This window comes from Sturnira hondurensis, unplaced genomic scaffold (assembly GCF_014824575.4).
Source record: "Sturnira hondurensis isolate 20B ecotype Veracruz unplaced genomic scaffold, ASM1482457v3 Scaffold0021143, whole genome shotgun sequence".
Taxonomy (NCBI): Eukaryota; Metazoa; Chordata; class Mammalia; order Chiroptera; family Phyllostomidae; genus Sturnira; species Sturnira hondurensis.
Window position 1 is genome coordinate 27,878,754 of NW_028093774.1, and position 24,167 is coordinate 27,902,920.

The following is a 24,167-nucleotide window of genomic DNA, read 5'->3' on the forward strand; positions in this document are numbered from 1 at the left end:
TTAGTAATCAGATTTGAGTGGATTTCAGAGTCCTGTGCACAAAGCCGGCCACTTCAGCACGAACCTTCAAGCCTTTAACAACCTTCAAAAGGAGTATGTTATAGGAGGCTTCCGAAGGATGAAGACAAAAGCTGCTGGTCACATCTCTACAGAGTGGAGCGGAAACTCTCCAGGGAGCTCACGATGGCTCTCCTGACAATGCCTATGAGAGGAGCCTCACACACAAACTCAGAGAGAAAAGACAAATGTCAGTTGCATCTGTTTGCTTTAAGGTCCAAGTCAGGGAACAAATGCTCCCCAAAGACATCTCCTGGGTGGCTGTGCGTGTATTTGTGTGCTAGTTCTCCGACAACAATTTAACGATAATCTCATCACCCCTTGCAGCTGACAGTTTTCTGAGTTCCTCCTGAGTATTGGTCAGGAGCTTGGAGTCCAGACATGAACATTTGGGCCGGGCCACCTGCTCAATGCAATTGCTCAGCTCTTCCCAGCAAATTTAAAGATAGTTACTAAAAGTTCACATAGCATGGTAGGAAATAAAAGCTTGGCTTCAAAATGCCTCAAAGCTCTTCTCATAACTTTTTCTCTTAAGATATTCTAAGACACATGATAACCCCTAATTTTAAGAGACTGAAGCTACATTTTTCTTGGAAGTCTGAGGAAGGTGACCTGGCTCATACCAGATGTCCGAGGGACTCAAGAAAACCCTGGTGTTGGCCTAAAACACTGTGTGGAAAGTTCAGAGCAGGAAGATGGAAAGGCAGGAGGCAGGGAGCTGAAACTGGGAGCAGGTGTTCACTCCTTCTACTTTCTCCACACAGTGTGAGCGCTCTAACAACTGTATGGACAGCTTCCTTACAGTGCTCCTCTCTGGGTTCAACCGCTCCAAGCAGGAGCTCTGTGAGCCCCTCCCATGGCCCCGCCCCCTCCAAAGCCTGAGTAGTCACATGGCAGGGTGGGGAACCTGGCATCTGGGAAGAAGAAGATGAACAGGCACTTACCAACAAGTTCTTCAAGTTTAAGAAACGTTCCTTCTTGAGGATGACCAGCGCGGCCAGGCCACAGAAAGTGTAACCACCGTGGGCTTCCATCCCGGGCACCCCGCCAATTCCCCCTTCCCAATTCTGACACCTAGGAGAAGATTGACAAAAGGAGAGCAAGGGGTCAGTGTCAACCAGTGAGCTGACAGGTTGAATGGATGCGCACAAATGTAGGACCCTGGGTGGCAAAAAATGCGTTCACTCACATAAAGGCATAAGCATCACAATTAGGGATAGAAAGAGGTCATCTAACTAACTTTCGGAAATGCCTTTCCTCAAAAAAAAAAAAACAAAGGGAACTCAGCAGCAGTCTACTTATGTACCATATATCTCAAGTGATTACTTTTTAGAAAAAAGTTAGAAAATCAAATATATAGTATGATAACCATCAGGTTCAAATAAAATTGAAAAATAATTGCTAATTCTGGTTATCTTTTAGTATAGGTTTATTGCTAGTATTTTTCCTCTTTATTTTTCTGTATTTTCCAGAGTTTCTATAGTAAATATGCCTTTAAATATAATTATTTAAAATAAACTTATTTTTTAAATTATAATTTACTCAAATGACTCACTTACTATTACTATTATTATTATTTGAAGTTAGACTATATGTTAAGAGTACATTTCCTCATCATTAAATCTTATTAAATCCTATCCTAGGCATAACCTTTGGCCCAGAAATATAGGTCATTTCTAGGAATTAACCCTCTAAAATAAGAATGTTTCCAAAGATCGAATTACAGGAATGTTTACTATGTTCCCATTTATAACAGCAGAATATTAGAAACAACACAGGTGCCCAACAAGAGCGGACTAGTTATACACATTACGGTGTGTGTGTGTTTATGTGTGTGTACAAAGAGAGTAAAAGAGAGGGAGAGAGACTGGGATGCAGAAATGGACAGAGGTCGTTGCTGGTGAGAGGGACTAGGAGGCCAATGGGCAGGGGACACAACAGAATGTTGTAGAATTCTGTACAACAGAATACTACAGTCATGTAAAATGCTATAGAAATATATTTAAAGATGTTCCAAATATATTACATGAAAAAGTTTTAAAATGATAATGTACTATATGATTATTCTGGAATTCTGGAAAGATATGCACCAAAGAGTTGTTGGTAGTGGGTTACAAATGGTTTAGATTTTCTTCTTTTTGCTGTAACGAACATGCTTTACCTGTGAAATAAAGAAACTTCAGTATATTTTCATGTAACGACAGAGAATTTTCTTCCAGTGAGCCTGAAGTATGTGCATACTGTACACACGTACACAGAGTCATAGTCCCCGCAGGTGCATTCATCTCACACTACAGGCGTGCAGGTGGGTGAGCCCTTAACCCAAGAGACGGTAGAAGCAGTAATACCTACTGTCCTCCAGGCCCCTGTCCATGAGGCCAGGCATCCTGGGAACTCACAGACCTTTTTCAGAGAAGCCACAGGCCCAGGGGGATCACAGTGCAGACCGAGTGCAGAGCCAGACACTGGCTACCATCCCCTGTCCAGATCCCTGAGCACCACCCAAACACACACTCCAAGTTTTCTTTCCAGTACATTTGGCTACGTGAAGCATAGAAACAACTCAAGTTAAAGTTCTAATGAGTAAAGAATACACACACTAAAGACCTCTTAAAATTTTTATCTTAGCTTACCTTTACATTTTTTAAGTACAAAAATTCAGTTTAAGAATAAACAATGAAGAGTAAGTCCCCTGCCCATCGGCCTCCTAGTCCCTCTCACCAGCAACAACCTCTGTCCGTTTCTGCATTCCAGTCTCTCTCCCTCTCTCCCTCTGCACACACACATAAACATACACATATACATACACACAATATGCATTCCACTTTCCCTCCTTTTGTTTTCGCATGCATAGAAGCAACTTAGTACACTTCTTTGGGAGTGTCTTCTAGCTAAACATAACGGACTGAACATGAGAGTCCAGTAAAATGAAAGTAAGGCAATTTTAAAAGGGATAAAAACCATCACAGTAAAGACAATAAGATAGAATATGAATACAGACAGGAGCTAAATTTTGAAAGCTAGAAAGGAGAGAGAGAAAAAGTAATGGACTCAATAGAATAGAGAAACCTAAACCAGCCCCGGGGAGTAGGGAGGAGACAACAGAAAGCAAGGTCATTGCTCCAGCGGAAGGCCCAGGGACTGGAGACACAGCACGCCTCCTACAGTGGGATGCACGGGAGACAAGTTGATTGCTTGCTCATTTACATAAGAATCATTTAGACCAGCAGGTACCCAGCAGGAGTACTCAGACCCAGCAGAAGATGTTGGTTTGGGGGAACCTGAATTCAGGACATCCAGAACAACTGGCTGAGAGCAAGAAGGAGACTTTAGTCTCAGTAGGAGTTGAGTCTACAACCTGAACACATACACCCCCAACCCCTTACTCTACTAGTATTTCACGAGGCTGGCTGCCAATTTCATACCCCAACCAGAAATTTGGAAGATTCTTCTCTAGGGAAACTCCCATGCTCAAGGGAAAACCCTATACATATTGATATATGAGAATTCCCCAGTGAATGGCTGGCTCCCAGCCCACCCTGGCACACAGAGCTCCCTATCGGACTTTAGCACTTGACTCCTAAATCTGAACACCAGACATTTGAGCAAAGTCTCCAATATGAAAAAGAGAGCCCCAAACAAACAAATACAAATAAATTGGAGTAAATATGTAGGAAGCAGAAGTAAACTGTTTAAAGTTACATCTTTAGATAAAACATAATATAAAGTAAAAACAGTGTAGGTATAAAATATTCCTGAAACAAGAACATGAGAGTATATAAGAAGCGTTCTTTGTTATAAGTAAAGATAAAATAAGCTCTGGAAATTTTAAAATAGAATTGCAAAAATAATGACAGAAGGATTAAAAGAGGTAAGGGAATCTTTCTGAAGTATACAAGAAAAACTAAGAGGTGAAAAATAGGCAAAAATGTTTGAAAAAGCAGACCAACCCTACTTAAAGGATGTTATAAAAAGAGCAAACACAGATAATGAGGGGGAAGAAATTATAAAATAGATAATATAATAAAGTTTCTTACAACTGACGTATACAGACTTCTCGTCAAGATGGAGGTGTAGGCAGACACGCTTTGCCCTCTCAGGCAACCACAAGAAGAATTACAATTAACCTCAAAACAAATAGCATCCAGAACTGCCAAAAAATCGAACTGTATGGAAGTCTGACAACCAAGGACTTAAAGAAGCCACATTCATCCAGACCGGTAGGAGGAGTGGATGCAGAGTCAAGGCAAGAGGCAAGGAGATGTGCTGTGGCAGGAGGAGCCGGTGGTGGAACAGGTGGCCCCACAGTCACAGGTGGTAGATAGAATTCAGGAGGGATATCTTGGGAGCAAGCAATCCCAGCCCCAGACCAGATTGCACAGCCAAGGGCTCCAGCACCAGGAAGATAAATCCCCATAACTTCTGGCTGTAAAAACCTGTGGGGTTGGGGCAGTGAAAGAAACTGCTAGATTTTCAGGAGACTGATTAAAGGGCCTACATGAGGCTAAAACATACACAGACCCACCCACTCTGGGATTCAGAACCAGGGCAACAGCTGGAAGGGCATCAGTTATATACAGGAAGTGAGTGAAGTGACTGGAAACAGTGTAAGTGCCAGGCAAACTTCCAGAAGCCAGGCAGCAGCACTGTCCCCTCTCCAAGCCCTCCCCCCACACAGAGCCACAAAGTGGTGAAGTGGGTTGACTCATCCTGCCCAATATCTAAGGCTCCACCCCATGCAACTTAACAGGTGTGCTAAGACAGGGATTCAAAGCAGCTATACCTAATATACAGAAACAAACATAGAAAGGCTGCCAAATTGAGGAAACAAAGAAATATGGCCCAAAGGGAAAAAAAAGAACAAAACCCCAGAAAAAGAACTACATGAAACAGAGCTAGCCAACCTATCAGATGCATAGTTCAAAATACTGGGGATCAGGATGCTCACAGAACTCAATGAGTATGGCAACAACATAAAGGAAGAAATGAAGGTTACACTAAGTAAAATAAAGAAAATCTACAGAGAACCAATAGTGAAGGGAAGGAAGCCAGTATTCAAATCAACGATTTGGAACATAAGGAAGCAATAAGCATTCAACCAGAACAGAAAAAAGAAAAAGAATTTTGTAAAAATGAGGACAGTGTAAGAAGACTCTGGGACATCTCTAAAAGTGCCAACATCTAAATCATAGGGATGCCAGAAGGAGAAGAGGAAGAGTAAGAAATTGAAATTTTAGTGCACATTTCATTGACCTGCTTTCTCGTATATGTGAGCAGTGTTATTTCTTATGTGCTAAATAAGTAGTTGAAGGTTAATTAGCAGTATAACTAAATAGTAATGCTGCCAGTCTCCTTCAGACAAATAGAATAAAAAAATAAAAAATAAAAAATAAAAAATAAAAGAAATTGAAATTTTATTTGAAAAAATAATGAAAGAAAACTTACCTAATTTAGCAAAGGAAATAGACATACAAGTCCNTTTAGTGCACATTTCATTGACCTGCTTTCTCGTATATGTGAGCAGTGTTATTTCTTATGTGCTATATAAGTAGTTGAAGGTTAATTAGCAGTATAACTAAATAGTAATGCTGCCAGTCTCCTTCAGACAAATAGAATAAAAAAATAAAAAATAAAAAATAGAAGAAATTGAAATTTTATTTGAAAAAATAATGAAAGAAAACTTACCTAATTTAGCAAAGGAAATAGACATACAAGTCCAGGAAGCACAGAAAGTCCCAAACAAGTTGGACCCAAAGAGGGCAACACCAAGACACATCATAATTAAAATGCCAAAAGTTAAAGATAAAGAATCTCAAAAGCAGCAAGAAAGTTACCTACAAAGGAGTTCCCATAAGACTATCAGTTTATTTCTCAAAAGAAACTTTCCAGGCAAGATGCATTCAAAGTGATGAAATGCAAGGACCTACAACCACGATTACTCTATCCAGCAAAGCTATCATTTAGAATGGAAGGGCAGATAAAGTACTTCCCAGGTAAGGTAAAGCTTAAGGAGTTCATCATACCCAAGCCAAAATTACATGAAATGTTAAAGAGATTAATTTAAGAAAAAGAAGATCAAAATTATGAACATTAAAATGACAACAAACTGACAACTATGAACAAATGAATCTAAAAAACAAACTAAGAACAAGAACAGAATCACAGATATGGAGATCATTTGGAGGGTTATCAGTTGGGAGGGGGAAGGGGGAGAATGAGGCAAAAGGACAGGGAATAGGATACATAATTGGTAGGTATAAAATAGACAGGGGACTGTTAAGAATAGTATAAGAAATGGAGAAGCCAAAGAACTTATATGCACGACCCATGGACATGAACTACGGGGCAATTGCTGGAAGGAATGGGGGTACTGGGTGAAGAGGGGAAAGGGAGAAAAATCAAGAAAACTGTAATAGCATAATCAATAAAATATACTTTTAAAAAGAATTGAAGTATATACAATTCCAGACTGAAGATACCTGCTGAGTACCCAGCAAATGATTTTTTAAAAAAATCCCTATAATTGTTCATCAGTATGAAGTTTCCAAAGAGTAGAAATAAAGATTTCAAAAACTTCTGGTGGTGGGAGGTGGGACAGAGAAAAAGAAAAACAAAACAAAAATACAATGGATTGGAAATACATTGGCATTAGGAGTCAGGAAAACACAGTCGTTACCTTAAATGGTTTCAGTCACTTAATTTCTTTGTATTTCAGCTCTTTAGGGCTACCTAACAGAACCCACTGTCTACGACAGAACACCACAATGTCTGAGCTACAACCCTCAAACTACCTCACATACGCAGAATCAGGAAACATGACATACCAACTTCAAGATACCTAGAGGTTAAAATTACCAGATAAGGGTTTTAGAGCAGGTATTTTAATTATATATTTACCTCAGTGAAGTAAAGAAAAATATATTCGTTATGAATAAAAAGATGGGAAACTTCAACTGAGCAACACAAAGCAGAATAAATGACCAAACTCCAGCAGTCTATACTCGCAATCTCTAAACTACTTGCTGCCCCACTGGCGAGAACTACACACCAAGTCCTCAGTAAATACTGGTTATTGTTAGTATCAGCCTTTTAAACAGTGACATTGGAAGCCAAAAGATAATGGAACAACACTTAAAAATTCTGAAGGAATATAATTTATACAGTTTCCAATTTAGAAACCTGTAGCCAAATAAACTATCAATCAACTATGAGACCAGAATAAAGAAATACATAAAATCTTTTAAAATGTACCACCATAACCAATGTCACCCTAATAAACTGAATTAAAAAATGTTTTTAAATGTATCACCCAAGTGCTCTTTTGGAGGATCTCCTGGAGTACACGTTTCATTGAAAGGGATCCGTAAACCAAGAGAAAGGGGGGCAGGGCCTCAGCAAAGGGGAGAGAATTCTACGCTGAAAGGAAGCGCCTGGACGCCTGCGGCAGCCAGCTGAACACGCTCTGCCCAACAGAAGCAGGACGGCAGGGGCTCCAGGTAGGATGACTCAAAACACACATGTGTGTGCACACACATGCACACTCATACACACACACAAAAGAGAATCGATATGTTGCCTGAAGTGTCTGACTGTATCCAGAGGAACTGTATAGTTCTGACAGAAAATGTGGGAATGAATTCATGATACATGCGTTTTAAGAAGAGGTAATGATTAAGCCTAGGAGATTAAAGTTATAAAAAAAAACAAATATTCTCATAGTATATTATCTGGTTTAGCTATAAATTACATTTTCATAGTAATAAATATACTTTGATAAAAATAAAAATGTAAAAAATAAAACAATGCAGTTTGCATATCTTTTCATAATATACATTTGTATCTACCATACATTTTTTTTATTTTTAATGATAAACTATTTGATGCATCCAGGAAAGTATAGGAAATAATATATAGCACATACATGCACCCAACACCTACCTTGCATTTAGCCATGTACATTTCAGGGCTTTTAAAAAACATTTTGAAGAAATGAACCATTGGAGATACAGTTCAAGTCTTCAGTGGAGCTTTGTGGCCTGCCCAGTCTTACTTCCTCTGCTCTCTCACCCTGAACTTGGCATTTATCTTTCCCATGCATGTTCTTATATTATTATGTATGATTCTTTCCATAACTATATAGAACTGTTTTGCATATTTTTACATTTTAAGTAAATACACTAACTGGTACATTTAACAACCCCTTTTTTTTACTCAACATTGTTGAGATTAGTCCGTATTGATACATGTAGCTCTCATTTGTTCATTTTTTAAATCATTTTTTTATTTTTCAATTACAGTTGGCATATATTAGTTTCAGATGCACACCACGGTGATTAGATATTATAGAACTTACTACATGATCATGCTGACAAATCTCACGCCCACCTGACACCACACCTAGTTATCAGAATTCTAGTGAGTGTGTTCTCTATGCTGTGCTTCACATCCCCATGACTGTTCGGTAACTACCTATTTGTGCTTCCCCAACCCCTTCACCTTTTTTACCCATCCTCCCAAACCCCTCCCATCTGGCAACAATGTTCTCTGTATATGAGTCTGTTTCTGTTCTGCTTACTCGTTTATTTGGATTTTTAGATTCAATTGTTGATAGATATGTATTTATTGCCATTTTATTTTTCACATTTCTTTTTTCTCTTCTTCTTAAAGAAGACACTTTAACATTTCATATAACTGGTTTGGTGGTGATAACCTCCTTTAGACTTTTTCCTGTCTGGGAAGCTCTTTATCTGTCCTTTGATTCTAAATGAGAGCTTTGAGATTCGTCCATATTGACACATGTAGCTTGTATTCATTCATTTTTTAAAGGTTTTATTCATCTATCTTTAGAGAGGAAGGGAAGGAGAGAAAGAGAGAAATATCAATGTATGGTTGCCTCTCATGAGTCCCCTGCTGGGAACTGGCCTGCAACCCAGGCATGTGCCCTGACTGGGAATCGAACTGCGATTGTGTGGTTCACAGGCCCGCGCTCAGTCTACTGAGCTACACCAGCCAGGGCACATTCATTCATTTTAATGGCTATATTATATTCCAATGTACCTATATCAAAACTTACTTGTCCACATTGTGCTTATGAACATTTAACCTGATTCCAGCTTTTTGTCTGTCTCTTTCACACATCCGCATGAGAGTTTCTGCAGGGGTGGAATTACTGGATCATCAGCAAGGGCTACTTTGAGATATTACCAAGTTGCTCTTGAAAATGGGTAAATCCACTTAGACTCTCACCATTACTGCCTAACCAAGTCTTTGACCCTTGCCAATCTAAACTGTAATACAACATTAAAGAAAGTTTGGTGAGGGCACCTTTTAAGGTAATTTTGAAACTTACAATGCTACAACCTTAATATATCTCTTGTAACTTTACTTTCCCTTCCAGTCTTTTTTCACTTTCTTTATTTTTCAGAAGGCTTTGGCCACAGCTGTCTAAGAGGCCAGGGCAAACCCAGCTCCTCTCACCTTGCTATCCATTCGGCAGTGCCCTCGAAGAGGTCTGGAGTGATGATGTTGGTCAGAGAAGCTACCGAGGTGGCACAGTAGGCACTTCTGGGGACAGAAATGGAGGGGAAAGTGTTAAGCTCTAAGGAAGAGCCTAAATAAGGCTCAGTGAGCTTCTTGGGCAGATTGCTGTCTCTGCCTGGTAAGCTGTAGTCACCTCCTGTCCTCACTCTTGGCACAGGGTCAGTCCTCCCGGGTCTCCAACCGAGAGGTTTGACATTCTGTTTGGATAGAGTTGCTCACAGCACGGCTTCAGCAAAAAGAACATGACATTCTATTCTCCCTACCTCCACATGGTCAAATCTACACCAGAGGAAACAACAGCCGTATCAATCCATGTCAAAGTGACTGCAGTTCTTCTTTCAAAGACCTATAAGGGTTCCCAAAATTCCATGGTGTCATCCAGGTATTTCTGATGCGATCACTCACTCAGATGTCAGTACTGTCTCAGATCCAGGATCTCTGTCTGTTTATGGAGTGGACACATTAAAGCTGGACTATATATATTTTTTCTACAACAAACACATTGCAAAGCAGGCCACCAGGCCATAATGGCTGCTTAGATCAGAGGGCAAGATGAGCCCACTCAGCTACCTTCCTTCAGCCTCTGGAGGGAGAAAAAAAAACCTTTGATTTTAAGCACCCCACTGGTACAGACACACATACACACATGTCTTTAAATGAAAAAGAAAGAGCACATGTTTTTATCCTCATAATGCTGTCCTGCTTGATTTGGAAGGATTCTGCCAGCCCCATTTCTTCTCAAAACATTTATTTCAGCTTCGCCCTCTATGGTGGAGCACATCTACAAACTGTCTTTTCTTCCCTACTATGGTCTTTTCAAATGCCAGCATCTCAGTCCATTTTATCTTGAAGATAAAAATTCTGCTTACAAATTCTTTTTCTAAGACCTCGTAAGAAATTACAAGAGGGGGGAGTGAGAAGGGTCTAGTTTCTGTGTTAGTCAAACTTAGTCAAACTTACTGAGGCTTTCCGAAGAACTCCCTGCAGAGGCTGTGAGCAGTATTATCCTGCCAGCATTTTCACAGCCTGTTCGCGCTGGCCAAAGGCACCGCAGAGGCTGAGCTACGCCAGCAGGCATCGGAAGCATGCAAGGGTCCTGGGTGCCAAATGTTGCCATCTACCAAAAGCTAACTTCGAAGGTCTGATCTAATTTCCTTCAGGTCTTAAGCCTCTCAACAGGGTTCAAAAGTATTTGCTCTTGAATCCTAATGTAACCTCTGAAACAGGGAGGAGGCCACACACATAGTTCGCTTCTCATACACGGAAGAACTGAGGTGTGATGCCAGAAGCCACTGACCAGTCCTAGATCTCACACTGAGACGGGGAGGGAACAAAAATGCATCTTTGTGGTGCAGTTTCCTCCTCTCTCCCTCCATCCAGTCATCACATCTCTCAAATCTGTCCACTGCTCTCCATCCACGCTGCTACTGCCTAAATCCAAGTCACTGTTACCTGGATCAGTCTCCTGTCCAGTCTTCTTCCCTTCAGCCCTGAAACCAGAAGACTTTTACTAATACTACTCACTATCTACTCATTGCAACTGGGGAACTAATAATCCACAGATCATATCACATACAGTCAGATTACATCACTCCCTACTTAAAACTGTCTGTGGCTTCTTACTGCCTTTAAACTCTGGGCTTCTTAAGACTTCAGGCCCCCTCACCTGTTCCCCACAGGTGCTTCCAGCCCCCATCCTCCCACGGCCCCCAGACCCCCTACACTTCAGCAACAGGAACTCTTTCTTGAACACACCCTATGCTCTGTCATCTAGGTATGTGATAAAACGCCAAAGCAATTGTGCCAGGGTTTGTTAGCTTTTGTCTAGTAATCTGAGAAAGCTTTAAGAAGCTAAACTTCAAGACTGTGCATATTTGATGGGGATATCTATAGAACAGGAATGAAAATGTAGTGACCTTGAAGGGAAAAAAATCTTGTAACTTTTTCCTTAAGAGGCATCAACACAATACTGCATTACTTTTCCTCAGTAGTTGTATTGGCTTTGGTGAACTATACCATGTTTAAAAAACAAGGTAAGAGGCTAAAAATGGAGTCACTTATGCTAAACTAATACTGATTTATAGTCTGGGCTTTCCCAAAAGTGGAATCTCACACCAGTCCATCAGGAACTGCCTGATCGGCACTGGTTAGGTCATCTGCCTGCTAAGTCCCCACCATCCCCGAAGGTGACCTCGCCATCACCAGCCTGCCTTTGCCTAGTGCCCTGCTCCCTCCTGCCTATAAAAGTATTTCATTTTATGCAGCTCCTTGGAGTTCCTTTCTATCTGCTAGACTGGTTGCCATCCAAATCAAATTGATTTTTGCTGAAATAAACTTAAAACTTTTAATGTGCCTCAGTTTTTCTTTTAACAACAGATACTGAGGTATTGTGATATAATAAAAATAAATGTGGTCTTCTGCAGAGTTCCTGGCACAGTGGTCCTAAAACCCTTGGGATATTCTGAGTTACAGGTGTGATGGTACAATCTTCCATTTGTATAACAAGCCCCATTCTGCTGTATCTGGGGTGACTCCTGGAGGATGGGGACCAGTGGCCAGACGAAGAAACTTTGTGATTGGAAGGGCAGAACTTTCAGCCCCGCCCTCTAGAGGAAAAGGGCTGGGGATTGGGTTAATCGCCAATGGCCAAGGATTTCATCAATCATGCCTATGTAACAGAACCCCCATAACAACTCTAGATGAAGGGATTCAGGGAGCCTCTGGGTTGGTGAATACACCCAGTGCCTGCTGCGGGGTGGCACACCCCAACTTCATGGGGACAGAAGTTCCTGCGCCCTGGAAACTTCCAGACATCTCCCTATCTATCTCCTCATCAGGCTGCTGATTTGTATCCTTTATAATACACTTCAGAATGAACCAGTAATAGTAAAGTGTTTCCCTGAGTTCCGTGAGCCATTCTAGCAAATCGCTGAACCTGAGGAGAACATCACAGTAACCCCCAGTTTGTAGCCACGTCAGGCAGCAAGCAGGACAGGAGTATGGATAACCGAGAGACATGACATGCTACTTGTGACTGGCATTTGAAGTAGGGGCAGTCTTGTGGGACTGAGCCCTTATCCTGTGGTGCGTGTCCTCATTCACGTTCCTGGTATCATAAGTGTCATGAGTAGAGAAACAGCTTTTCTGGTAGACACCTATGCTAGTTTTTTTATGTGAGCTGGCAAGTTGCAGATAGAAGGAAGTCCTTTACTAGAGGCCTCTGCAGCCTGGGTGCCTACTTTTATCTGCAATGTATTTCATGCTCCATGACCATCATGTCTTTTCTTCCCCTGCACTTTCAAACCAATGGCTCACCCAGAATGTTAATCTGCTCGTGTAGAAGCAAACACATTTACAAAAAGGCAGTGATACAGAAATCTCATAAAAATGTATTATTCAGACTAAGTACTGGACTTTGGTATAAAATCTCAATGATCCGCTGCCATTGAGAAATTACTTGTTCAGTGAATTCTCTATATGCTTCATAAGCAATCGTCTGCCAGGGGAATAAGCTGCTTACTGGGTGCACTAGGGGATTCTTGAGGTAAGTAATAATTCTGCAGCAATTCCTTCTAATTGGTTAATGCAAGCCGACCCCATTGCGTTCCACTGGCCCACAAGGGTTCTGTGCCTGTCGAAGCAGTTCTTGTGTGGGTGTTAAACATTGTCACAATTTCATCAAATCCATTCAGAAAACATTCACTAAGTCCCCACTGGCCTTTCCTCTCCCTTCCTCTCCCGGAGAGGTGAAAGATTATATGGCACTATATGGTTATTATATATCATGGTATACCATTTTATGCCAGATGAATGTATTTTTAACTTTTAAAACAAGAGCAGTTGATTTTGTTTCTGTCTTACTTATATTTTGGTATTTACATAAATGACATCAAGTGATCATCACACTGAGGATGTCTGTATCACCTCTGCAATGACTGTGATACTGTGTCACCAGCAAGTCATTCTGCCTGTCACCCGGTGACAGAGCAGCAGCTTCACCGTGCTCTTCCCCGGGTCTGGTGGCTCTAATGGCAATCTCCCGAACCCACTGATGCGGCGGCCCGAGAAAAACCCCACTCACCTCACATCCACCTCACCTCCAACGTGCATGAGGAAAGAGCCATCGGGTTGCTTCAGAGAGTACAAATACTGAAGAAGCTTCTCTCTGTGAAACAAATGGGAGAGAGGCCAGACACGGTGAGGTCAGTGCAGTGTCAGCAGCAGGGGGCGCCCTTCTGCGTTTCCTTCACTGCTGGCTTTGGCTGTACCTGTTAATGACGTCATAGGCCTCCTCAGTGCCAATGATGCACAGGGCATTGACTGCTGCATACGTGGGTGCAAGGTGTGGGTACTGGCCAGGGCCCCCTCCAAAGCCACCGTCTGGGCTTTGACACAGCTCCAGGAACTGACACACACTAGGTACACAGCCAAAGGGAAAAGCACAATAAGACATTGATTCCCAAGCATGAAATTCCACCAGAGTCCATGCCTTTCCAAATGTTCCCTGGTCCCTCAAAAGGAACAAGAAAAAAGTTCTCCTCCCACCTACTGAACACATATCTAAAGTAGTTAACCCCCAAGAAAGGCCTAGCTCTCTACCCTGCTCTCATCCGCGTTGTATGCCTTCATCTGAGTTTTACATTTAAGCATGTGCCTAGCCATGAAGCAAGAACATAAGTCCGGGCAGAAACAAACGGACTTCCCTAGGGCTGGGGGAACTGTCATGCTTCTTGACCAAATCGTTCCCATATTCTCATTCAACTGCTTCTTTCCACACTAACCACCCAGGTCTAGATCCATCATAAGGCCTACCAAGAATATTTAAAGAGATGCCTTCTCACTCCCATAGCCACCTATGCCCCAGTGGGCTAGTGATTTTTATTCCTTTAACCAACAGGAAACAAGCTTTTATGGAGTCTGCCTCCGTGGTTAGGAGAACCATGCTCATCTCCACTGGGGAAACCGTAAGTACTGCTGACTCATGTCACTGAATGCAGCCCCATCTGTCGGTTCAAGAAGAGTTTTTAGCATAACCCCCAGGGGCCCCAGCTCCCTCACTGGGAGAGACTGTTCAGTGAGGGCTGGCCTTCAAGCCCATGCCAACAAACCTGGCATCAGTTTGCCCGGAAGTCACATTCTTGCTCCAGATTCAACCAAGAATTATTCGACCCAGGTCCTCTGAAGTTCACCAGAAAGGGGTACCCTGGGAAAGCTCTGGTTATCAAGTTCTTTCCCCACAACCCAGCAGGGACCACGGGCTTCCTGTGAGGACAGGCCTCCATTTAAGAGGACGAACTGTACATCTGTGACCTTCTAGTGCTCAGGCAGCCTTCTTCTCCTGGGCTCCTCCCATTCTTCCTTATCTACAGCTGCCGGAGAGACCACGTAGCGTCTAGTTAGTCTCCACTAAGACTCAGTTTATTGCTGCTTTTCCACAATGTGTTTGATTTCAGACCTTCCCTTATCTGGGCAGGGGGAGCAATGGAAAAGGCAGCTGACTTGATGCTGGAGTCCTGAAACCATCACAGGTCAGAAACAACGCACATTACATTCCGTTTGCCCCTAAAATTTTCCTGTAAGAAACACAAGGATGGAAACTGAAGTTGATAATCAGAGAAGGAAGACAGTTTCGTGGCATGTTTTTTTTTTAAAGATTTTATTTATTTATCTTTAGAGAGGAAGGGAAGGAGAGAGGGAGAGAAATGTCAATGTATGGTTGCCTCTTGTGGGTCCCCTACTGGGAACTGGCCTGCAACCCAGGCATGTACCCTGACTGGGAATCGAACTGCAATCCTCTGGTTCACAGGCCCGTGCTCAATCCACTGAGCTACACCAGCCAGGGCTGGTGGCATGTTTTTAATAGCAATTACTTTTAATAGAGAAAATGAGTTGGTTGGACCTACATCTTGGATGTAGGTCCTTGCCTTTCATGACTTGGAATATGTCTTTCCAGCCCCTTCTTGCCTGTAAGGTCTCTTTTGAGAAATCCGCTGACAGTCTGATGGGAACTCCTTTATAGATAACTGTCTCCTTTTCTTTTGCTGCTTTTAAGATTCTCTCCTTATCTTTAATCTTGGGTAATGTAATTATAATGTGCCTCGATGTATTCCTCCTTGGGTCCAACTTCTCTGGGACTCTCTGAGCTTCCTGGACTTCCTAGAAGTCTAACATATTTTCCAAGCCGTCCTTAATTTTTGTTGCATTTCCCAGAAACAAATAGCTAATAAACACATGTCCTGACAAAGCCTGGCTGCACTAGCATGTAAAAAGTGTTCTTTGTCACAAAAGGTTTTAGCTGATATAAAACAGCACATTAAAGAGGAAAAAAAGGGGCAAAGAGTCACCTAGTTATCCATTCACTTTCCCAGCTCCAAGATAGAACGATGCCAAATGCAACCCTCCTGACCCAGTAGCCTGAAGGGTGGAACGAGCTGGGATCAGAATGTACCAGACACCTCTAAACCCTGCCTCCTCGCCAAACACTGTCAGCTGACCGGCTGCATCTGACTGTCCGTGGGGCTATGCTGGGGCACGAGGGGCTGGGCTTTTCTTGACTTCCAGACACTTCGCATTATGGGACATTCTGATCCAGAGGCCAGCATGTTAAATGAACTGGAAAATTGACCTTGAAGCTACCAGCTGTCATCAGCAGAATTCTTAGCCGTTCTGAAAATCAAAATGTGATGGGTACTTCTATCTCTTAAAAAGGAGAAAAACTTAATCTCAGAGACCAGAAATTCACCAACTAATACTTGATAAAACACAAGTATTCAGAAGTCATTCACACGGTCATATGACTAAAAGATCTAGCCGATCAATTTTCTTCCAGATCAGCAAGGCACTTCATTCCAAATTACATGACCAAGATTGTGGGAAACGATCTTCTAGATCAGAGATTTTTTTCAATATGTTTTATTGATTATGCTATTACAGTTGTCCCATTTCTCCCCCTTTATTCCCCTCTGACCTGGGCACCCCCTCCCACCTGCATTCCCCCACTTTAGTTCATGTCCATGGGTCATATATGTAAGTTCTTTGGCTTCTACATTTTCTCTCTTTTTTTTAAGATTTTACTTATTTATCTTTAGAGAGGAAGGGAAGGAGAGAAGGAGAGAAATATCAATGTATGGTTGCCTCTGGTGCATCCCCTTCTGGGAACTGGCCTGCAACCCAGGCATGTGCCCTGACTGGGAATCGAACTGCGATCATGTGGTTCGCAGACCCATGCTCAATCCACTGAGCTACACCAGCCAGGGCTACATTTTCTATACTAATTTTAACCTCCCCCTTTCTATTTTCTACCTACCATTTATGCTACTTATTCTCTGTATCTTTTCCCCCTCTCTCCCTCTCCACTCCCCCACTGATAACCCTCCCTGTGATCTGCATTTCTGTGGTTCTGTGCCTGTTCTAATTGTTTGCTTAGTTTGTTTTTGTTTTTGTTTTAGGTTCAGTTGTTACTAACTGTGAGTTTGTTGTCATTTTACTGTTCATACTTTTTGTCTTCTTTTTCTAACATTTGATATACTAAGGGCTTGGTGATGATGAACTCCTTTAACTTGACTTTATCTGGGAAGTGCTTTATCTCCCTTTCCATTCAAAATGATAGCTTTGCTGGATAGAGTCATCTTGGAGGTAGGTCCTTGCCTTTCATGACTTGGAGTACTTCTTTCTAGCCCCCTCTTGCCTGCAAGGTTTCTTTTGAGAAATCAGCTGACAGTCTGATGGGAACTCCTTTATAGATAACTGTCTCCTTTTCTTTTGCTGCTTTTAAGATTCTCTCCTTATCTTTAATCTTGGGTAATGTAATTATAATGTGGCTTGATGTATTCCTCCTTGGGTCCAACTTCCTGGACTTCCTAGAAGTCTATTTCCTTTGCCAGATTAGGAAAGTTCTCCTTCATTATTTTTTTAAAGAAGTTTTCCATTTCTTACTCTTCCTTTTCTCCTTCTAGTACCCCTACGATTTGGATGTTGGGATGTTTAAGGATGTCCTAGAGGTTCCTAAGCCTCTCCTCATTTTTCTGAATTCTTGTTTCTTCATTCTGTTCTGGTTGGATGTTTCTTTCTTCCTTCTGGTCCACACCATTGATTTGAGTCCTGGTTTCCTTCCCATCACTGTTGGTTCCCTGTACATTTTCCTTTATTTCACTTAGCACAGCCTTCATTTTTTCAGCTAATTTGTGGCCATATGCCAAACATTGGTAATCAGTGTTTGGTTACCAGTGTTTTGAACTGTGCATCTGATAAGTTAGCTATCTATTTGTCTCTTAGTTGTATTTTTTCTGAAGCTTTGATTTGTTCTTTCATTTGGGCCATTTTTTTTTTTGTCTTAATGCCCCTGTTACGTATGAGGGGCAGAGCCTTAGGTGTTCACCAGGGCGGGGCAACCCACAACGCTGCACTTTGATGCTGTATGTGGGGGAAGGGTCCAAGAGGGAATAATGGTGCTTGCTCTGTTCTCTGACAGTTTTCAGCCACTTCCCCCACTACCCACAAACAAATTGGGCCCTTCTGGTGCTGATTCCCAGGTGAGTGGGTTTGTGTACATTCTAGGACCCTGTGGGCCTCTCTAACAAACTCTCCTGTGAGTCTGGGAGTTTCTCCCACTGCCGCCTCAACATCCACCAGTGTTTTCAATCAGAGGTTTGAGGCTTTATTTCCCCACACTGGAACCCAGGGTTGCATGATCTGTCTCGCTCTCCAGTTGTTCCTCCTGGTTTATCTGCACGTGATTGTGGGACCACACAGTCCGCAATCAGCTGCCTTGCCTGCTCCACCAGCCCAGGGCCTTGCCCTGAGTCTTCTCCGCCTGGCTGCTCGACTCCGCCCCTCCTACCAGTCTGGATGAATGTTTCTTCTTTAACTCCTTGGCTGTCGGACTTCCATAGAGTCAATTTTCTGTCGGTTCTGGTTGTTTTTTGTTTTAAAATGTGCTGTTGTCCTTTTGGTTGTGCAAGGACGCACAGCATGTCTACCTATGCCTCCATCTTGGCTAGAAGTAGATCAGAAACTTTCAAACTCAAAAAGTGTGTATCAGAATCACTGGAGAGCTGGTAAAGAATACACAGACTCAGCCTTGCCAAAGCAGGAAAGAGCCTGGGCCTCTATAGTTTGATCAAATTCCCAGGTGATTTGGATACACACAAAGTGTGAGCACTACACATTTTTGCTGAGCAATTAGAATTACCTGGGGGATGCCCAAGCCCAGGCCACACCTTACACCAATTAAATCAGAATCAGTACAATTGGGACCCAGGCAGCAATATTTTTAAAACTCCCCATTTGACTTCAATGTACAGCCAAGCATTAGCGCTCCTCAACTGAAGCACGCCTAGAAATCGCCTGGAGATCCTGTTAGAGTGCAGATCGAATTCAGTGGTGCTGGACGGGCCTGATGGCTGCATTGCCAGCAAGCTTCCAGGTGCCAGCAATGCTGCTGGCCTGTGGGTCACATTTTGGGTAGCAATGGGATGGATCAGCACTGTCCAACAGGTAGACAGTAGCCACACAAGGCTATTTAAATTTTTAACTTAAATAAAATTTAAAATTTAGCTCCTTGGGTCACACAAGTCACACTGCAACTGCTCAAAAGCTACCTGTCACTAGTGGCTACCACAGAATAGAGAATATTTCCAGTATCGCAGAAAGTTGTACTGGAAACCACTGCTCTAACATTCAACTATTAAAGAGTGCGTAAAAGTTACAAGAGGGTCAAGTTCAAAGCAAGGGTATCAAAGACTTACTGGCAGTCTCATAAGGAGTTTACTCAGACTTTTAGGTGACAGTTGAGGTCTGACCAAGTGTGGTTGATTCTGGACATCACTGTCACTAGTTGGAGGAAGAACTCAAAAGCTGTTCATGTACAGTGAAGAACAAAATAATACAAATGAGCAGAGAAACACCTCCATGGTGAGAATTAAAGTAGAATAATATAAAACAAATCCGAAGGCAATTAGAATAAAACAAACCAAATAGGTACCAGTAGCAATGTATGTGCTTAGGGGTGGCAGGAGCGGGGATGAATGAAGTGTATAAACGTATCACGGGAAAGGACTAGGAATACTGCAGAAAAGGGCCTGGGGCCAGAGCCCACGAGCTGTGAACAATAACAAGAGTGCCTCTGAAAAGCATCACAAACACAGTACTGGTCAGAACTGCGTCTGGCTCAAGCCTCCATTTTCCAACTCAAAGGAAGTTTGGACAAGAGTTGCAAAGATGGCTAAATAAAATACTTATTAAAAGGCTTAATATTACAGGCAATCACAGTAGAAAGCTGCCCAGCAACATACATCAAAAATGCAAAGGGTAACTATACAAACTGAACCTAATCTGCAGCAAGATTTTAGGTTAGATGTAAGAAAAACGTCAGCACCAGAATAGGTTACCACAGACAGACTTAAGGTCTAGAATAAGTTACAAAGATTATAGCTTTGGAAATAGGAACAGTTATCCTCGAGCAGAATGGCTCAGGAGTAGATGCAAATGCAAGAGGAATGAGTTGACATCGAGCTTCTTCTAGTACTAAGCCTTTCAGATTTCATACTTAAAACAGTTTCTGCTTATACTACAAGGGAGAGGAGAACTCCTGGCCCAGGTAGACCGAGAGCAATGAACAGGTGAAAGGCAGGCAGGCTCTGGTCGATTCCAGGAGGCAGGGCTGCCTATGGTGTGTGACGGGTTCTCTGACTCTTCGTCAAGCACCGGCAACCCCCTGGACACTGCTGTTTGGGATGTGCGGTCAAGTCTAAAGTTGGTCATTTTATAGCAGGGTTGCTCCACCTTGGCCCTGTTGACATGTTGGGCTGGATCATTCTTGGCTGTGGGGACTGTCCTGTGGAGGATGTTTAGCTGCATCCCTGGCCTCTACCCACCACATGCCAGGTGCTGCTGGCAAAAAAAAAAAAAAAATCCCAGAACACAGATAAGGTGTCCTCACTAAAGGTAAAGAAACAAATCATAATTAAATTTAAAAATTAAAAGGAAAAATATTTAAGGAGTTATTCAGGGGAGAAACTATTAATAACCTTTGGAAAGGGAAATAATAAAACGCTGACACATGCAAATTTAATTTTAATCTTTGGGAAAACTTTACAAGTGGAAAAGTCCGACAACGATTTTTAAGTTAAAGACAATTTTTAGATCATACAGAAGCTAAAAACCTAACTCAAGGGTGCAGTGGTCTCCCTGCGGTTTTCTTTTTTTTCCGTGCATTTCATTAAAGTGGTTTTCAACAACAAAGCATGGGGTTCTCATTAAAGAACGCTTCCTTCAGTGCTAAAATTGTGAACGAAAGCAAATATACTTAGCCTGGTTCCAAATTCATTATGAGCAAACATGTATACATTTGTGGATACAATGCCCGAAGAGAGGCAAGCCAAATTCCTACCTAATACACTATTCTCGAAAGGTGTGACAGCGCAGTAAAAACTGGCCTTGCTGGCTCCAGTCAGCAGTCCCAGTAGCTGACAAAAGTGATTTTGTCCACTAGAGGGAACTCAGTGTGGCATTTTTTTCCCCTGAACAAATAGAAGCACAACGGTGAACAAAACAGGAAAGAGCAAAGTGTGGGTATGTGTGGGTCACATACTAGGTGAGGGAGTGGGAAGAAAAGAGGACAGGAAATAATAAAAATCCTGAGCTAAACTCAGCCACTAGGTCACCTTAATGTTTGTATGGGGAAGAAAAAAGCCGGTGCACATTTTCAAAGCAATTCTTTTCCCTGTGCAAAATAAATAAAAAGGCGAGATCCTACATTAGGTAGTCTAAAAAACAAATCCCCATATTTTTACAGAAATCATTAAGATTTCTCTGTATCTTAATACAAATCTTTCTTTACAGGTCAAAGCCACGAGGCTCTGTACATAAAAATATTATCAGCACCTAAAATTACCGGCCTGCTAGGAAAATCTAAGAAATTCTTTAAGAGTTCGTTAAATTGATGCTCCACAGAACCACAGGTAAAGCTTTCAAGGCTGCCCCGAGATCCTCAGTCATTCACCGTCAAGTTGTTCTTGAAATCAGCTTTTCAGTTTTAAGACTTTCTTTAATTATAAAATGACGGTTCATTGTAGAAAATGCAAATATGTTTAGGGAAAAAGAGAAAAAAATCACCTTTAACCCCACTATCCAGAAATCATACCTACTATGTGTATATACATCCTTCTTGTATATACATCCTTCTGGCTTTTCTAAGCATATAACCATGTATATTTTTAATCTAGAAAAGTGAAATCTTTTAAACTACCTTTTGCACTCAAATCATGAACTCCTCTATAAATATACTAATTTTTATATACAAACATACACATTTACATATATTTTTTGTTGAAGTCTAAATGACGTATAACATTAGTTTCAGGTGTACAACATAGTACTTTGATACTTGTATATATTGCAAAATGATCACCACAATAAGTCTAGTTAGCACCTGTTAATTTCTCAGTTTTTAAATGGCTGCATAGTATTTCATTGTATGCACTGCTTCATAATTTACGTGAACTTTAAATACACTTTAAAGCACCCCTTACTGGGACTATTTAGGTTGTCTCCGATTGTTAAGTGTGACAAGCTTGAAAGGAGTCCTCTCGTCCTATCAGATGCCACAAAAAGCTGCGCTGACACTTATTTCCTCAGAAAAGCCTCACCTGCAGACAAGCCAGAAAAACCTCCCAGTCCGTGCTGACCCAAGGAACTCCTAGCACTGTCTTCCTTCTCCAGATTGGCCTGTGTCTTCCTCTAGGGGGCGCCGGTGCTTTACTCTCACGATCCTCACATTTCCTTTTCCTTCTCTCCTATAGGACTTTCCCATTCCCCTACGGAACATCCTGATTGTGTATGTGTGGGAGAGAAACGTCCCAAACAGGCCACAACCCTCAACTGGTATTTGAAAAACACACGAGCCTTTATTTTGACAATTAAATTCCTGGTGCTGCAGGAACTGTATCCAACTCCACTCTGCGCTAGAAGCAACGAGGCTTGTAGCAGCATCATGGTGGGGAAGACAATGCATATTTTTCCTCTCCCTCAAAAAGTATCGTATATATCACAAGGGTTAATGGTCTAATTCTTTATTATCTTCCCTATCCACATTCATCACAAGACACCCTGCCCAGGAAGGCAAGAATGAGAGGTTATTGTGAAGACAGAATGAATGAGACAATGTGCAGTTCTGTTCTTCTGACCTGACAGTGTGACCCAGGCAGGGCACTGTGACCAGGGAGGGGCACAAGCTAGCTTCCACGCGTCCTGGTACAGCCACCCCTGCGTGCTGTGGGAAAAGGAACCTGGCTCGGGGCCTCCTCTCCCGGGCTCCTCTCCCGCAGAAGCCCCAGGGGAGTGGATGAACTCAAGTTGCTGGAGATGGGACATGTCCTCTGTCACTGAGAACTGGGACATTAGCTCCAATGCCTGGCTGCCCTCTCCTCCCCCAGGTATCCCTAAGACTACAAGGATGACCAGTTCCTTCTTCTTTAAAACATATATTTCACAAGCTTCCAAGGATGAGGTACCACACTGAAAATACCATCTGAGCCAGCAGTTTGGGAAGGCTCCTAGTTGCTTAGATCTCTAATCGTAAGAAAATTGTGAGTCATGGCATCTGCACACCAACACAGCAACCCATCCAGTGCCAACAAGAGCTACGCAGTCCCCCAGGCACTGGTGGGAGGGACTTCTGTGGAGGTGTTTATGGAAGGCAAAGGCATTTTTGTTCACTGGGTTGGCACACGCTTCCCCACAGAAGCTATTCAAATGCATACTGTACTTTCTGGCAAAATCATGCCTCCCAAAGCTGATGATAAAGACTTTTCTCAAAGACCAGAACAAGAGCCAAAAGAAAAGGCCATAAAGAAATCAGAATCCTTCCCTCGGGAGTTCAAAGACTTTTTCTACCCACGAGCTTACAATGGGCTTCTCAAGTGGAGGAGTTTCAGGAAGTTACTGGAGGGCGAAAAAAGCATGGGTTTCTTTGAAGCACTCTGTGATTTTTCATTTAAAATAAATAGAACCGAAACAAAACAAAAAGCACCCTAAGTACAATTCCAGAGGGCAGCCTAGATGGCCCCGCAGCCAGACTCACTCTGTCGCCACCATCTGGGGGATGGGTTCATCCAGCAGTTCCAAGCTGTGCAGGATCCAATAGCAGAGCCACGGGCGGCTGGCATCCAGACACTGTGAAAGGCACAGGGGAGAAAACACACCCTTTATTCAGAGTTGCTCCAAGATACTGCCGACAAGGAGGCATCTATCTCATTCTGGCAGCCTGGCCAGGGCTGGGGGAGGGCACCTGACAAACAATCAGTGAATGAAGGGCACTCAGCTCTATGGCCTTAGCCAGGAGCTGAAATAACCGTATGTGAGGAAAGGTCAACGGGACACAGAAGTTTACCTTGAACCCAATGGGTCCTTCCCTGACAGGCACCTACGGAAGGCTGAGCAGAGTACTTCTCACACGCAGGGACGTTAAGTGCTGCTGTGTCCTCAGTGTAGACCCAGGGAGAGCTATAATCCCAGACTAGATTTCCCTGGGTTAACGCATTCGCTGGTGAAACAAATATTTAGTACCTATC

The 24,167-nt window shown here is 42.4% G+C and overlaps 1 protein-coding gene and 2 non-coding genes across 3 annotated transcripts in view; 2 read left to right on the plus strand and 1 right to left on the minus strand.

Annotated features, from left to right (window-relative positions):
- The window catches only part of FNTB (farnesyltransferase, CAAX box, subunit beta), a 76,830-nt gene that overhangs the window by 16,529 nt on the left and 36,134 nt on the right, over positions 1-24,167 (minus strand). The window contains exons 5-9 of the mRNA XM_037031366.1: positions 23,678-23,769; positions 13,866-14,012; positions 13,679-13,762; positions 9,535-9,621; positions 1,002-1,131 (exon numbers count right to left, since the gene is read on the minus strand). Of these exons, the coding sequence (XP_036887261.1) occupies positions 1,002-1,131; positions 9,535-9,621; positions 13,679-13,762; positions 13,866-14,012; positions 23,678-23,769 (540 nt within the window). The remainder of the gene's footprint in view (positions 1-1,001; positions 1,132-9,534; positions 9,622-13,678; positions 13,763-13,865; positions 14,013-23,677; positions 23,770-24,167) is intronic.
- Positions 5,294-5,421, plus strand: LOC118976999 (small nucleolar RNA SNORA19). The gene has a single exon (XR_005064410.1). It is a non-coding gene; the product is annotated as a small nucleolar RNA SNORA19 (small nucleolar RNA).
- LOC118976998 (small nucleolar RNA SNORA19) lies at positions 5,541-5,668 on the plus strand. Its single transcript, XR_005064409.1, has one exon. It is a non-coding gene; the product is annotated as a small nucleolar RNA SNORA19 (small nucleolar RNA).